The 17,580-nt window shown below is 35.6% G+C and overlaps 1 protein-coding gene and 1 pseudogene across 1 annotated transcript in view; both read right to left on the bottom strand.

Moving 5' to 3' along the window:
• Window positions 1-276: 276 nt before the first annotated feature.
• Window positions 277-17,580, bottom strand: part of MLYCD (malonyl-CoA decarboxylase) — a 33,531-nt gene continuing 16,227 nt past the window's right edge. The window contains exons 2-5 of the mRNA XM_069072250.1: window positions 14,802-14,914; window positions 12,989-13,145; window positions 7,867-8,016; window positions 277-1,722 (exon numbers count right to left, since the gene is read on the bottom strand). Of these exons, the coding sequence (XP_068928351.1) occupies window positions 1,189-1,722; window positions 7,867-8,016; window positions 12,989-13,145; window positions 14,802-14,914 (954 nt within the window). The 3' untranslated portion in view covers window positions 277-1,188. The remainder of the gene's footprint in view (window positions 1,723-7,866; window positions 8,017-12,988; window positions 13,146-14,801; window positions 14,915-17,580) is intronic.
• Window positions 10,513-11,474, bottom strand: LOC138149222 (PRELI domain-containing protein 1, mitochondrial pseudogene; annotated as a pseudogene).

Below are 17,580 nucleotides of genomic sequence, written 5' to 3'. Positions count from 1 at the left end.
CAGTGAGCGCATCATCCTGTTCTTCCCCAGTGATTTGCTTATCGAATAAAGGTACATTTTTTTGTTCACATTTACCTGTTTATTAAAATTGCTGTCAATGTTCATTAAAATAAGCCCTCCCCTGAAAATAAGCCCTCTGGTATTTTTCTGTCCAAAAAAAAATAATAAGACAGTGTCTTATTATCGGGGAAACACGGTATATGTCCTACTACACAGAGCATTAGTAAAAATTTAAGGGGTCCTTCTAGTGTTACTATTTCACACAAATCAGACAGCTATGTTTTTAATATTTAATACTTTACAGAGCAAACTTGCTATTTAATAATGAACTCATTATGAGCTCATACACTCTTTTACAAAATTTCTCAAAGTTTCCCAATATATCCTTTAAAATAATCAACTTATATCCCAGTAGCAATTGTTTATTTTTTGTTTATGATAAATGATTGAATTTACTGTACTCAAATATTGCTTCCATTTTTGCCATCAAGCTAAAAGCCACCCATTTCACACATGTGGCCTTCAAAATTCAACTAGTAAAATGGAGAATGTTTTTGCATTCAATCCTTTAACCAGTGTTAACACTTCAAGTGAGTGGAAAAGAATGACATTTAAAAAAGGGACTCACATGTGTGGTTATTTTTTTTCCAATAGGCTTAGTGAACACAATTCTACATGATGTGAATTTACTTATACAATAGGAAGAAAAACAGGTGTTTTCATCTAGACCCCTTTTTTTGGTTGTCATGGTACTTATCCATTCAAACCTGAAGGTGTATGTTGAAAAATTTTCACATCCTTTGGAAAGTGATGTTCAGACAAGGGCACTGAGACTGAGATGATACTGAGAATGAATAAAGGGGTGAAGGCTATTCCATACATGTTAATGATGACAAGTTATTTCTTTGGTTAAATATATAGGTACACCAAACTTTTTCCTTCCTTCTGTAAGCTTGTGCATAGTTATCTGTATATTTATTTCTCTGGCTGACAGCTAGACTGCAAATATTATTCATTTGCTAGTGCAATTACTGTAAATTAGGACACAAAATCTGTCATTATAAATCCATTGTTTGGAAGAGAACACAGTTCAATTTGTTTCATTACAAAGGATTCCTTTGAGACGTAAGACCCCACAATTACTTCCTGATTTGAAAAAAAAATACCTCCAATTCAAGAAGTGTCTGTTTAAAGCTTGCTAAGTTTCTGAAACTGAGAAACTAAATTTAGAACCTGCTCAGAAGCTTTGATATTCTTGGCTCCCAAGTATGCAGCACTGTTCACACCAGTTTCCTCCAAGAAATATCGATAATTGACCATCATCCCACAGGATGAAGTAGTGCCTTTGAGGCTCAAATCTGCCAACCAATTGATCCGCCACATCACTGCCCCATTCTGCAGATGAAAATTTGCTACTGGGTTGAGGGCATAACCACGATGCTTCTCTCCATATAAGTACCACGCACAGAGTCTCATCAAAGGGGATTGTAATACCTTGACAAGTTTTTCAGATTTCACCCATTCATTGCTAGTTAAAAGTATCTTCAAAGTTTCACTAATGGGGCCACCTATGATATCTGAGATTTCATTACTTTCAGAATCTGTAAACAGTTCATTTCTCCCAAGTTCCTTAGTTTGAGAACTCAGTGTTCCAAGAAGCCATTTGGTGAATCCAGGTATAGGTGATAGACTTGAAAAAGTTTCAAGGTGAGGAAATTCCCTCTATAAATAGAAGAAAAAGATACCTTTTATCTAAATGAACAAAATTTATATTTTTCCTATTATACAAAAATAACTTACAAAGTAACTTTGAAAATTCCTTATGCTGTTAACTAATTTGCACTACATTTTCAGCAATTTGAACTAATTTATTTAGAAAAAAGATTGGTGAACATTAATAGTGTTTGTTGCTAAATGAGCCTGAAGAACAGACAAGTTCTATATAATTGGGCAGTAAGAAATTAGCACCTTTTAAAGAGATACATACTTCCATTCTCATGGATATTTTAAATGAAATAAGTTAGTATATCTGATTACACTTTCTGGGACACTATGATGATTTTTTTGATATGGATACTTCAGCTGAGGCTGTCTGTAAACCTTTATTTGATAGCCATCAAAAGTTAAAAAAATCATCACTTGTTGAACACTAGTCTGGTGGTAAGCTTCCCCATACGTGGCCATGGTGTTTTTTTTAAAACACACAGATTTTCTCTGGGCCCATATTCAGTACCTTTTCAAGTTGGTAGTTGCTGTCAAAGCTCATCTTCCACTGGCAAAAACTTCAAGATCCCAAGGTCACTTTCATGTTACAATGAAAGCACTGAAGAAAGACTTTAGGGGTGATAGCTATGCTAATATGAAACATGACTCCTAAGTATAAACTCCTCATTGCCAAGCATCAAATCAACCATAATTTAACACAACAATGAAATATGGTAAGCTATTGGGTAACCAAGGAAAGTGTTTAAATGTAACTGCCACTATTTTCTGATCAATATTAGTTAAACTCTATTAGCTCTGTCTTGGGCTTTCTGTGATCAGAGGGGGGGAAAAGGTATATTAATTTTTAAAAAGTCTTATAAGTCTTCATACATGCTATCTTCTTCATTACACTCCGGGGTTGGGGGTGGAAGAAAGCTATTTGCTTACACATTTCCTGATTCTTCTTTGTACCCAGCCATACATACACAAAGAGGTTACTAGACATACTATCTACCCTTGTGCCACTGCTATTACCCTGGGAAAGGGAAGGGTAGAAATAAGAGAACAAAATATTAATAATAATGGCTGACACTTATATAGCACTTCATGACTTATAAAGTATATTATGTAACATTATCTTAGATGATCTTCCAAACCAGCATATCAGGTAAAGTACAAAGTATATTTATTTCATAGATAGGGAAACTGAGGTACAGATAAGCATTGTCCCATGTCATACAGCTATTAAGTGCAACAGCCAGGTCTTCTATTTACCTTTAAAGCTAGGATTCTTTTCATCAAACCACAATCTTTTGTTTGTTCTTTTTCCTATCCTGAAACATCTATCACTCCCCTTTACTCACTGTTGCCATCTACTATTACAGGGCCAAAAACTTAGAACAAAATGACCCCACTTACACACTCTCAGGAATGGAAGACTTTTAAAATACTAGGGAATAAAGTCTTTTTATTTCTATGTGTTTAATTACAAGTTATATTACATTTAAAAAATAAAAAAAAACATTTATTAAATACCTTATTCTAGATAATGATGATACAAATATAAAAGGATATGGTTTGGGGGTTACTGGGAGAAAAGAAAGGGAAAAGACAAGATATGTACACAGTTTATTATAAAAATGGTTCTGTGTGATGGAAACTTTCAATATTAAAAGTTATTATTGCTACTAGGATTGTATGGTTCCCCTTGTCTGTGGACTGTTTTACTGATATATGTAGAGATAGGAAAAGGGACAATTGATGAAAGGTATAAGGGAAGCCACTAATTTACTGGACGTTCAAATTTACATTCTTAAATTAAAAACTAGCTTAGTATAAGCTATGATCATATTTAAAGATATTGTAGATATATGTCAGTCAAGAGGGAGTTAACTATAAAACCAGCATATATTTCTATAGTTAGTGCTTAAGGTTATAATAACTTTATGCCCTATTCTTTTTCTCTTACCTCATACTGCTTGTCAGGAAGAGACTATATCACTACATTTTGTAACGAAATATTAAAAGCACAGACCACTTTCCTAGCAGGGATCAGTCTAAGTCAATACTTTTTAAAATTGGAAATAGTTCTTGAAAGGTTCAGTATTACTATAGCTAACAAAATAAATTATCTCCTTTGTGGAAGAACTGAAAATAGGTTATTAATTAAATGACAACCTTTCAGTTAAAAAAATAATTAAACTGAGTATAAGATCCTTTTAGAGCAAGGATTGTTTCATTTTTGTCTTTGCTTAACATCTATTATAGTACCTTGAATACAGTAGGTACAAAATAAATGGGTTTTTGGTTGTTTAATTGAATGAAATGAGAAGAATACTATGCTATTTGAATTAAATGAGAAGAATACTTGAAAAAATAAAATACAAGGTCCTGGATTCTCAAAGAGCTTATATGGAATAAGGGGAGATACATTATATTCACATTCACATATACAAATAGCCTATAGGACAAGAGAGAATGAAAATCTTCAAAAATGGTAAAAACAAAGTCCTATATTAAGTCTTAGGAAAGAAAGATTATTTCCTCAGGGATGAGGGAGAGGAGCAGGAAAGAGGGAAAGGCTTCACTGAAGTGAAAGAAACAACATGAATAAAGATTCAAAAGCATAGGATATATTTAGGGGAAAAGAAAAAGCCTAGTTTAGTCATAGTATAAGGTATCTAGGAGAGTGTTAGGTACTAGAAAAAAAAGGAGAAAAGGTAGATTGGTACTGGATTGTAGGGCCTAGAATAAGAGATGCAAAGCATAGACTTCATTTGTTAGGTATAGTACCATAAAACTGCAGGGACACAAGGCACCTCAGAGATTTCCTTTGCATTAACTGGCTCCTTCATACTCATTCTTCTTATTAACTTTAAAATAAAAAATCAAAAAAACTTTGACTTGACTGTCAAACTTCCTCTCTTTTTCTGGTAACTATCAATCCCTCAGAAAGAATTATTTAAATCTGCTTCCAGTCTATCTCCACGACATCAACACCCACTCCTCAATTCCATGTGATATGGTGTTTCGCTATACCACTCCACTGAAATTGTTCTCTCCAATGTTACTGACAAGTTTTTAACTGCTAAATTCAATGACCTTCTCTTAGTCCTCACACCCTTTGGTCCCTCATCAACTTTTTTTTTTTTTTAAGTAATCGGGGTTAAGTAACTTGCTCAAGGTTACACAGCCAGTTATTTCTGGGTGTGGTGCTGAGTATCTGAGCCTGGATTTGATCTAGGTCATCCCGACACTGGAGCTGCTGCTCTTACTCACTGAGCCACCTGGCCGCCCCTAAGCAATTGGGTTAAGTAACTTGCTCAAGGTTACATGGCCAGGTGTTTCTGGGTGGGTGCTAAATGTCTGAGCCCGGGATTCAATCTCCAGGTCTTCTCAACACTGGAGCCGGTGCTCTTACTTGCTGTGCTACCTGGCCACCCCCCCCATCAACTTTTGACATTGCCAACTGTATGCTTCTTCTGGGCACCCTCATTTCTTGGTTTCCACAATACTTTATTTTCCTAGTTCTCCTCCAAAGTCTCTATACCCATTTCTGAGTCTCCTTGGCTATATTATCATTCATATCTCTCTTAGCATGGATTGTCCATCTGATCAGAGGACCACAGATTTAGAGCTAGAAGGGCCACTGGAGGGTATTCAGTCCAAACCTCTCATTTTATCAATAAATAAACTGAGGCAGAGGTTAAGTGATTTATCCAGGGTCACAGAGCTACTACATGTCACAAATGGGATTCACTCAGGGCTTTCTGACTCCAAAGTTTATATTCTATGCCACCTTTTCTTCTCTTTCTCTACTCTCCTCCTCAGTGATCTCATCTGTTTCCATTGGTTCATATGCCATAAGAGTCATATGTGATTCCCAAAACCATAAATACTACCCTAATCTCCCTCTTGGGCTCTAATCTGACATTGCTATCTATCTGTTGAACATCTCTACTCTTGGCTGCCTTTTGTGCATCTGAAATAAGATGTTTAAAGTGGAACTGATTATCTTGTTCCACATTTCCCTATTTCTGTAGTGGACACTGCCATTCTTCTAGTTACTCAGGTTAAATTATCCTTGATTATCTCTGAATATTCCCAGCACCTTATCCCCTATATCCAATGTTGCCAAGTCTTACTGATTCTAACTCCACAGCACTTCTTGTACCCATCCCCTTTTCTCTTTTCATACAGTCAGCCACCCACTTAATCTGGGTGCTCATTATCTCTCACTTGGACTATTTTTAATAGATTCCTAAAAGACTTCCTGCATCAAGTCTTTTCCCTCCAAACTCATTCTGCACACAGACATCAAAATAAATTTCCTAGGACCAAGGACTAACTATAGAACTCCTCTGATTAAACAAACAAAAAACCCCCCAGTTATTCCTAAAGATTTCTTTAATAAAATAAAAATTTCTCATCCTGTTAAGTAAAGTATTTACACTCTGGCTTCTCTCTACTAGCTATCCTTATTTCATATTACTCTTTTCCATATTCTCTAACCAATCAACATTCTGTTTTCTTTAGCTATGCATATGAAACTACCATCATGTCCAGAATGCTCTACTTCATTTCTGTCAGAATTTTTATTAAAAGCTAGCTCAGTTGCCATTTCTTCCGTGAAGATTTCCCTGATTTGTCAGTGCTTTCTCATAGAATGATCCTGTATTATATACATCTATGAGTTGTATTATCATCAGAAAAATGTAAGCTCTTTGAAGGTATTATTTTGTTTTGTCTCTATATAACTAGCACCTAGCACAGTGCCTTCCACATATTGAGTCCTAATAAATGTTTCTTAAATTGAACAGAAATGTAACTCTATAGCTTGAAAGAATGGTTAGGGAATAGAGATAAGCATTGGGAAATCTTTTGCATGGAGGTAATAATTGAAACCATGAGGACTGATGAGATTACTTAAGGCAAGAGCATATAGAAAGAAGAGATCACTATGGAGGTGGGAAGAGACAGGAGACAGATCTAGGAAGGGAATCAGGGAAGCAACAGAAAGGAAGAGAACTAGCAGAGTGTTTTATTAAGGAAACTAAGGGTAGGATATAGGGTCAGTGCTCCATAGAGGTCAAGGTAAAATTAGAATGAAAAAACAAAAACAAAATGTTTACCAAGGAATTATAAATCCAGAAAACATGCAGGAGATAGCTATCGTTCTAATACCCAGAAGTGTGATATAAGAAATATCTATTCCTATAATACCAAGAAGTGACATGGATCCCAGGATTCCTGTAAAAATATGAACAGAGTGCTTAGAAAGCCTTTGCTGAATGTTAGTGAGCAAAGGAAATTTTGAATTTGCTCCCTGCTCTAGAACACCTTGTGAAATCAAAAGACAAACATATGAAAAGTTAAGTGACAATATAAATAAATAAATGATAAATATGAATTTTTTTTGTGGATAGTAAAGTATAAGGGGGAAAACATAGTGGGCTTGGGTATCTGAAGGACTTAAAAAAGATAGGAACTGATTTGAGTTAAAGGATAGATATGACTAGAGACAGAAAGTAGAAAAGGCATTCCAAGGAGGAAGAATACCATAAAAATGAGATTTTAGTTGAGTGATCAGACCCATTCTCTAGTGAAGTGAGTGCCTCACAGATTTTGTCTTGGTCCTGTATTGTTCAACATTGAATGTCTTGGACAAAGTCTTAAATACTATGCTTATCAGATTGCAGAAGACACACGGCTCAGTAGGATAGATCAAGTTAGAGGACAGAAAAAATGGGGACCCTGTTTTAGCATGAAGATGGTGATTTTAGGCTTAAATATGTTGAGTTTAATGCGGAAGCAGCACCTCTGAAGGGAAATGTCTAGGCAAGAAAGGAATTTGGGTGAAAGGTCAGAACCACAGATATGCAATTGGGGTTCATCCAAATAGAAATGGATAGCTAAAGGTATAGTGGATAAGTTTTTCAAGGGGCAGTGAGAGCTTAATATTATTCAAATTTTCACATTTTAGTTAGCTAACAAGTTACAAAGTAATATATCATATAAATATCTGAGTTTGAACCTATGGATGATTCTGAGATTGATAGAGACACATATGTAACTTAAATATACATATAAAAATACAAACAAAAACCCACTCAGTGAAGATGAGGACATTCAAAACAACATGACTATATTTGTCAAACATACCTGCAGTTCCTTAACAACTCGTTTTATAAGAAAACTTCCCAACTCAACACCTTGTAGGCCTTGCTGGGTCAAACTGATAGAATAGAAAATTGCAGTGACAATTTTGTTTTTGTCTTCTGTTTCCGGAGAAGAAAAGTCTTTCACTATTGCCTGAAAAACATATATAATATTTTTATGAATATGATTTAATTGACATACATAAAAAAATTCTAATCCTTTAATTTTGGGCTGCAAAGCAAAACACCTACAGAATGGGAAGTGAATGAAACATCAAAATGACATCTGTAAGTTAAGCAGATTTACAGACACAAAATGTTGCCTGTCCTCAGTGAAGCAATGAGGGATGGAAGAAAGATTACTGGAATGGGAATCAGAGGATTGGGTTTTAGCCTTACAGTTTTATCAGTAAAATACTCCCACAATCTGAGGATTTGTAAAACGAGACTGTTGGATTAAATGAACTCTAAATTATCTTGTAATTCTAAATCCCATGATCTATGATCTACCTTTCCTTCTGGGATTAAAGTTCTATGTTTTATATCTCTACAGAGGAGTGTCATAATTTCTTTGAGTTTTCTGCTCCAATGTTACACAATATTATTTTATATTCCATCCTAGGTAAAGCAAATTTCTTTGTTTAACAAGTTATTTTTCTCTCTCTCTAGGCCTCTTTGTAGACAGAAGACTAGCTAGCAACTTTCCCACAAAATCTTAAGTACACTGGATCCTTATTCTTCTCTTTTCTAATCCAAATAGTTCTAGGTTTATTTTCTATTTATCTCCAGATATTTTAAAATCAATTCTCAAATATGAAGATTTAAACTAGAAATGCTAATGAATATTAAATCTAGCTGAAGGCAATCTCAAATTACCTTTGAGATCCTGAGATCCTACTCCTTACTTCTTACTAAAACATTACTCCTACCAAAATATTTCAGTATTACACAAACAACACCACTATACTTCTGATTTGATTTACAGATTCCCTATTCATCCAATTAATGATGATTTATAAATATCTCCTTGCTCAGAACACTACACTATGCACTGGGGAAAATATAAAAATAATTAAGACATAATCTTCCTTCATGGAGTTTACAATCTAGTGAGGGGAACATGAGACATTGAAAAACTCACAGTGACTATATTTCAGTATAAAATATGATAAGAATATGAGAGGTAGAAAGTGCTTCCTTGGAAGGAAAAGAAAGACCATTTCTGACTATGGAGTTGGGGGAGGTAAAATTGGGAAAACTTTATGGAAGTTTTGGAAGCATCGGCAGGGCCCTGAAGGATAGATAAATAGGATTTGGGATTATTGGAAGAAGGGGAAAAGGAAAGAGGGCATTCCAACATAAGCACAGGCAGGTAGGTAGAAAAGTGCTGCGTGTGTACATCGGATATATTCTAGTTTACTTGTGGCTATTATTCCCAAGATACTTTCTGACATTCTTTCTCTAACCAGTTTGATCCAATATGTACTTCTGTAGATTGTTTGGTGTTTAACACTTAGTGAAGCTTTGTCAATAGTCTTGCTGAAATCTAGGTATGCCAGAACTCTCCTTGTCTAGAAGGAATCCTGGTGTCAAGTCTAAGTTCTCACACTATTTTAATCTGTAAAATGAGGAGGTTGGATTCGATTATCTCTAAGGTCCATTTCTACTTGTGACACTTTGCACTGTGATACTTTCCCACCCACTAGTCTAGTAATCATGTCTACAAGCTACTTAAGAGCAGGGACTATCTTTTACTTCTTCTTGTATCCCCAAGGCTTAGCACATTGCCTGGCATACAGTAGGCACTTTATACTTATTGACTGACTTGTCAAAAAGGAAAGCAGACGTGTTCTTAATGATTATATGCTATTTCATAATGATCACCAATTCCCTAAGTGTTCACAAACTATCCACTTAATAATCTACTCTAGAATTTCCTCAGAAATTCAAACTCAGGGGGCGGCTAGGTGGTGCAGTGAAGACAGCACTGGCTCTGGAGTCAGGAGGACCTGAGTTCAAATCTAACCTCAGACACTTGACACACTTACTAGCCATGTGACTTTGGGCAAGTCACAACCCCAATTGCCCTCCAAAAAAATAAAAAGAAATTCAAACTCAGTGGTTGATAGTTTAAAGGATCTATATTTTTCCTTTTTTATAACTGCTGCCCCTGTCTCATTAGTCATCCATTCTTCCTGATTTTTTCAAAGATCACCAACACCAGTTTGGTCATCTTCAAAATTTATCAGAGCTAGGTGAACTGCCCTTGGTAAAAGTACCCAGCTATCCTTAAGATTCCCTTATTTGAATTTCAATTTCCTGATAACTATCTCTTGTTTGAGATAATCTAAACCTTTTACCCCGTACTTTTTATTATTAAGATCATTCTCTGTTAAGTAAAAGGGAAGTAGACTTGCCTTCTTGCTGTTACTTATCAATATTTTTAATCCATTTCAAGCAGTTGTCCCATCCTTTCCATATTCTTCTTCCTAGACCCTCAAATCTAAAAATGTCTCATTTTAAAATATTTGCCTTTTAGAACATTCTATGCTGACCTTCCTGATAAATCTTGCAGGATTATGTTACTTCTATACTTGTGATATCCTCTTTCTCCTTTACTGTCCAGAAATAAACATTCTGACATTTATCATTTACTTATTTTTTTTTTGACAGCACTGAAAATTGATTTTTAATGATAAATTACAACTCGGACACAGGGCAGGTAATGGGACGAGCTGGATTGTCTGTGGGCTTGCTTAGGGGTTGGAGCTCCGGGCCCAATGCCAGGTCTTCCTCAGAAGCTCTCAGCCTTGGGGTACTGGCAATCTGGGAGGGCAGCAGGGCCTTTCTGTTGCAGGGGAAGCAGTAGGGTGACTCCTTTAAACATAGTGTTGCCGTTGCTGCTGCTGTTTCTTGGTGGCTGCCTTGCTAGCCAGGTCCTTGGCCTTCTCAGTAGCTGCCAGAGCAGTTTCCTTTGCCTTTTCAGTTGCTTCCTTAGCTGTTTCAACAAGTGTCTTAGAAGGAGCTTCACCTTGCAGTTTGGCCAGGATGTACTCAAAGCCTTTGATGGTCTTGGTCACATTACTTTTGAATCTAGCTAGACTAAACTCCTGTACAGCTCTGGAGACCCCAAACAAATTGGAGGAGACCCAGGCCTCCCGGCAGATTTCAGTCCAGCCACTGTTTTCAGGGTTCACACAGTAAACACATCTTTCCTCTACCACCATCAGTCGGGCATGGTTGATGTTCCAGGTGAAAGTGGTCATGGTCTGGTTCTGTGGGTCCACGATAGAGTCCTCAAGGAAGCGCTCCGCCCATCGGGGCATCCTGTTGGTCTTTGTTAGAAGCCGCCTGGACAGCAGCTTCTGATCAGGAGTTACCTCCCAGTGCACAATATCCTCTGTCAGCACATGCTTGCTGTAGGGGTTGGGGTATCGCTGCCAAAAGGCAGCGAACACTTGGTCCCAGGAGCTCCGGAGCACGCTCTGCCCCAGGAAATACTTCACCATCGTCCCGGCGGGGGTCGGGGCAGTGTCAGGGGGCGCACAGCATCTGGGGGTAGGGGCAGAGATGGGTCGCCGGGCTCGCGCTCTCCGTCACCGTCCCAAAGCCGCCGTCGCCATCGCCGCCATGAGGGGGTGTCCGTATCATTTACTTATTTACAAAGTTACTTAACTTTTTCACATGTCTACCTTGATTTCACAAGGTGCTGTGGAGCAGGAAAGGTCCAAATCAATTAACTACCAGTTCTTCTATTTATTTAATTTCTTTAGTATCCTTTTAAAATCTGTGCTCAAGTCCTTAGTGAGCTTACCATGAAGTCACTTTGTCTCTTAAGACACGTTCCTTTCTTACCCTGATGCAATGGAATCATTTGTAACTGCACCACCAGCATTTAGATCTTGAGGATTTTATATCGCTCTTGAATTAGTCTCAGGAAATATGACCTTATTTGTCCTCTTTGAATTTTTTGAAATCTACCCTTCTAAAGCACATGGTGCATACTGGGCTATACATGGATTTCCCCTCCTTATCTATTACCTACTCTAAGATGGCGTTCACTTCACTTACTCTGAAGGTTCCCATATTTCCACTTTCCCAAATAGTTGATTAGAATAAAGTCCAGAAATAGGAGTTCTCCTTGTCACTTCATCCACTTTGTGAAGGATGATGTTATTAGCTAGGAAAGTAAGGAATTCATCAGCTGCTTTATTAGTGGAGATACTTTGAAAAACTATATAGATATCTGAAGTAATTTCATCATAATTACATTCTGTCACAGTATCAGTTCTGTGATTTACATTAGAAATTCATCATTTCATTTCTCTTTTTGATCATATGGTCTATATAGTGTGTACCCACCCCTATATAATTTGTTTTAGCTCCTTTTTATTCTCATCCATATGCTCTCTCCTGCCCACAGCTCATAAATAAACATTAAAATGCGGAATGATTAGTTTATAAGTTTTCCTTTTTCTTTGGCCTTTAATATTACTCTTCTTTCATTAGAATTTTCCTATTCTAGCTGAGGGTTCAGATATCTCTTTGATTAATGAATGTATTTTCTGTTTCTCTGAAAGAAATGGACTCTAAACCTGTATTCTTCAATCAATCAATGAGACAATAAGTACATTAATTGATATACATTAAGAATATAATTAAACAAAATGATACAAAACAATTTAAAAAAGTTAATTACCTACTATGTCCAAAGTCCTGGAGATACAAAGGTGAAAAGTAACAAAATAAGTATGATTTTAAGATGCTTACCATCAAATAGAGATGAAATAGGAGCTATACAAATGATTATGATGAAAGTTTAGAATGATACAGAAGTCTATAAAAGGACTTTTCAAGATTAAAACAAAAAAAAAATAATTTCTCACTGTGGGGGTCAGAGAAAGCTCTTTGGAGAAAGCAACACCTGAAGTGGAACATAAAGGAGGGAAAGGATGCCAATATGCATAGGTGAGCCAGGGTACGAAGGAAAAAGAGGGGAATGACATTCAAAGGTAAAGAAGTAGAAAAGGGCAAGCCTAGATTAGGGAATAGAGTTGTTCAGAAACTTGAGGATCTAGAATATTTGGTGGTGCTTATTTTATGTTGAATATTGTCAGAAAGGATACCTGGATATTGTTGGAGATCTCATTGGTTAATGCCACATGCAAAACTATCAGTGGTTCCCCGGGTGTTGAACAGTGAGAAAAAAAAAAGCATCTTCTGTATGAACTAACACGTCGCTTCATGTCCATCCAATTTTTGACAGGATGCACAGCCTCACACCTGCAGAGAAAATTTTTAGATGGCAAAATAATAGTTAAAGATTTTTGCATACAGCTAAGTCAGCAAAAAACAAACTTTTTTTTTTTTTATAAGCAATTGGGGTTAAGTAATTTACCCAAGATTACACATCCAGTTTTTTTTTTTTTTTGGTGTGGGTGTTAAGTATCTGAGGCCAGAACCAATATTACTGAGCCACCTAGCCGCCCCCTAACTAACTTAAAAAGAGAGTTTTAGTTGATGGACACCCTACCTCTATCTGGCATACAGAAATTCAAACAAAGCATTTGAAATTCTAGCTATACTACGGATGATGAGTTATAATTATTATATGTTACATGTTATTATGATTACATAATACAGTGATATTCTGGGAGGCAGAAAGGGATAAGGGATCCCAGGGCCAGTTTTAGAGCTGGGTCAAGACTTTCCTTTGCCACACACTGACTGTGAACCTGGACGTCATTTAACCTTTGAGTTCAGCAGGCCCTTCTAAAACGGGGAGTTACAGAGTAGTTGCTCATTATCAGTAACTAGAGACTTTCCTCAATAGAAGTTGCTCACATCAATGAAACCACATATCAAAGCCTGCATCTCTCCACCCAACCAGCCCCTCCAAAAAAAACCTCTTTAAAATCTTTTAAGTTATACAATAAAACTTAATATAGTAAAAGTTAAGATTAAAATGTGATAATCTGAGAAAAATTCAATGTAGCATGTTTCAATATAGAAATCTATTCAAATATAGTAATCAACAAATTCTTTCTTTCCCTTTGTAGTAAAATCTATTTTAGAGCTAACTTCTAATGCTTTGGCTGTTTATCTTTTTATTTCCTTTAGTCTTATCTGGGCTTCATTCAGACTGACTTTACTTTCTGGAATATGGGCAGTTAGCATTTTTGGTTAGTATAGTTCTTAGGATTCACTATAGATAGCCTTAACTATAACTACCATAATCCTTTTTTCCCCTTTGCATTATTATATTTTGGAGTTTATTTTTTTAATACTATGGTCATTCATCTTTCAATCCTTTAATTTTTCTCTGGGTAGAATTCTCACTGGCTTTATTTCAGAACACTGGACTAGATGATCTCTCAGGTTCATTCCAGATTTAACAATTAACAAAATTCGATATTCAGTTTAAACTGACAACAATTGTATTTTAATACATTTCAGTATAACAAAATTATACATAATTTTGGGTAAGAGGAAAATTGTAGCAATAATTACATGAAATTTCATTTTGAGAACCAATATATATTGTATATATACAATAGTGAAGTTTTAACTTCACTAAGACTTTTGGGATACCCTGTATAAGTTCAATTCAATGAATACTTACAGATTTTATAAAATAGTGCTCCTTTCTTAAAAAGACATTAAAAAGTGATCATTTTAGGCTTTAAATATTTACATACATATACACAATCTCTCTCACACATATATTTCTCTATATATACATGTATATACCCACACTCATATATGTATATTTAATGAATTCGTATCTACTGATTAGCCTCCTCTTTTCATTTCACATTACCTCAGTATTTACATTACATACACAGTCATTCTGGGCATAGTACAGAAATATATACTCTGAAGCTAGTTTTTTACATTTATCTGAATTTAATCAATGTAGCAGGAATTCTTGATACTTACTCACTGACTTTTTGTAGCACTTCACAAGGTGAGTGCCAGGTAACACGCTCCAGGTTTAAAAATCCTGTAGAAAACCAATCTGAGAGCATGTTCTTCAGCACTCCATTCATTTCCTGAAAAGGAATAAATTTAGACCATGAAATCAGAGTCAATATCACTCCTAGCATATGAGAATGTGGGTTATAAGGCCATGTCAAAGAAGACTGTGGAAGCTGCGTCTCTAAATACAGAACAAGAGGTTATTTAATTATTTGTCTGACACAATTCTAGCCTTGGAAGCTGGAATATGAACATGCTTAAGCTTCTAATTAGTTCAGTTTCTGAAAATACAAATAATTGCAGCTCACTGAGATATTTAAATGGAAACTTTCAACTTTAATTACATTAAATAATACAGTACTGTTTCAATTAATTATCTGGAGCAAAATGTAATTTTTTTTTGAGGGGGGAAGGCAGGACATTTGGGGTTAAGTGAATTGACCAAGGTCACACAGTTAGTAAATGTGTCAAGTGTCTGAGTTCAAATTTGAACTCAGGTCCTCCTGACTCCTGGGCCGGTACTCCATTCACTGTGCCACCTTGCTGCCCTGAAAAATGTAATTTGAAAGTAAAGTATACAAAATAATAAAACTTAGCACTGGAATACCTCAGTTAAGTTCTGACTTTGCGACTTCCTAGATGTTTGGCTCTGAGCAAGTCAAAACCTCTGTGGCATCAATTTTTTTTATAAAACAAATATAATAATTCTTATAGTGTAATAACACAGACCTGCTATGAGTATCAAATGAGATGTACACTAAGCAATTTAAAGTAAAAATAGAAATGTAAAGTTACTACTTAAAAATATGTAATAAAAATTCAGTTTAACAGTTAAGGATTCTTAAGAATGAAAGTTGTTTGCCATCTGTATTTGTTGCAAGCATCAATTGAGAATGATGGATAACAGAGTAATTATTCAAGCAGAGAGAAGGAAAAAAAACAAAAAAAAAATAAGAAACCAGTAGAAAGGAATCATTAGTGCAACCCCTCCCCCCAAAAGAAGGGAAATCAAAATCCAGGAGAGACTGGGAGAGGGCAGGTAAAAACGGAGAAAAAAATCTTCAATAATAAGAAATCCAGACATCAAGAAGAAATGCCAAAAGTTGATAGCACACAAGATCTAAAATTCTGTATTCAATCACTTGTCTAAAACATATTTTAAGAGCTGGCTTCTGAATGGCATTGTTTACAAAACAAGTATAATTTTAAAAAAGATTAAATCCAAAAAAGTTCAGATAAGATTCACCAGGTAAAAATTATTTCCAATAGCATGGAATTAGGCACATAGGATCATAGACTTAAGAGTTTAAAAATGTTCTGAAGAAGTCATCAAAACTGAGTCCTAGAGCAGCTGCTAAAATGATATTCCTAAAGCACAGATCTAACCATGCCATTCCCCTGATCATTAAACTTCAATGGCCCCCATTTGCTTTAGGATCATATACAATCTTCTATTTTTAGGATTTAAAACTTTCACAACCTGGTTTCAGCATTATTGTATATCTCTTGTACACATTTCATGTACTCTTTAGTCAAGCTAAACTGGTCTTCTTAATATTTCTTACATAAGGATGCTAACCGAACCCATGGGAGCTGATAAGATCACCAAGTGAAATAGCATGGAGTAAACTGAGAAGGGGGTATAGGCTGCAGCCTTGGAGGACATCTAAAGTTAGAGAGCATTATAACATGGATGAAGAACCAGCAAAGGATGCTAAGATGTGGTCAGGCAGACAAGAGGAAAATCAGGAACCATGTCTTGAAAATCTACAAAGAGGAGAGTATACAGTTAAAGGTGATCTACAGTGGTAGACTGTGCTGAAAGGTCAAGAAGGGTCAGAGTCATCAATTAAGAGAGATTATTTGTAATACTGGAGAGGGCAGTTTCAGTTCAATGATGAAGTCAAACCCCAGGTGGCTGGGGAGGAGAGGAAGTAGAAGAATAATAAATGAGGAGAGGGGTGGTTTTGGAAAAACCTGATAAGATTTGTATAAACTGATACAGACTAAACAGACTGAGAACAATAAACACATTACAAAGAAAAAACTTTGAAAGATCTCTGAAAGATGTCATGAACAAATGCTATCTTAGAAACATTCTGCTCATGACTGACGGAATGGTGACAGACTCAAAATGCAAAATATGATATACATATCACTGGACATATAATCAATCCTATGGCCCTTACGGGAATTTGTTTTGCTTTACTATTCATATTTGTTAGAGAACTTTTTTTTCCTTTCCAATTTGGGAATGGCATGTGGGAGGAGTACTATAAGTATATAAGGATAGAGTACTAAAAAAAAAAAGAGAAACACAAACATCTTTTAAATATATATATATATATACACATATATAAACACACATATACATACATATATAAACACATACACACACACATATATATATATATATACACATACACATACACACACATATACACACATTTACACAAGCAAATAGAATGAAAGCAAAAAAAGCCATGGACTCTGCAGGGCAGTTTTGAAAGTTTTATGCTGAAATTCTATGTTTAAAAAGAAATGAAAGCTATATATATAATAAGGATTTGAAATTTTATGTAAAATCCTCTGTTTTATGTATGTCTACACACATATATACACATGAACACATATGGAACTGCCATTTTATTTAGTGTTTGAGTTCAGAAACAATTTTAAAAAATTCTAAATATAGTAAATTGCAAATGTCCATCAGTAGGAAGAGCCAAGCATGTTTCTA

The sequence above is a fragment of the Petaurus breviceps genome, unplaced genomic scaffold (genome assembly GCF_028583685.1).
Source record: "Petaurus breviceps papuanus isolate PSGF00001 unplaced genomic scaffold, PetGlider_PUasm1.0 90845, whole genome shotgun sequence".
Classification (NCBI taxonomy): Eukaryota; Metazoa; Chordata; class Mammalia; order Diprotodontia; family Petauridae; genus Petaurus; species Petaurus breviceps.
The sequence above is the reverse complement of the archived record's forward strand: the minus strand, read 5'-3'. Positions and strand labels throughout refer to the sequence as shown.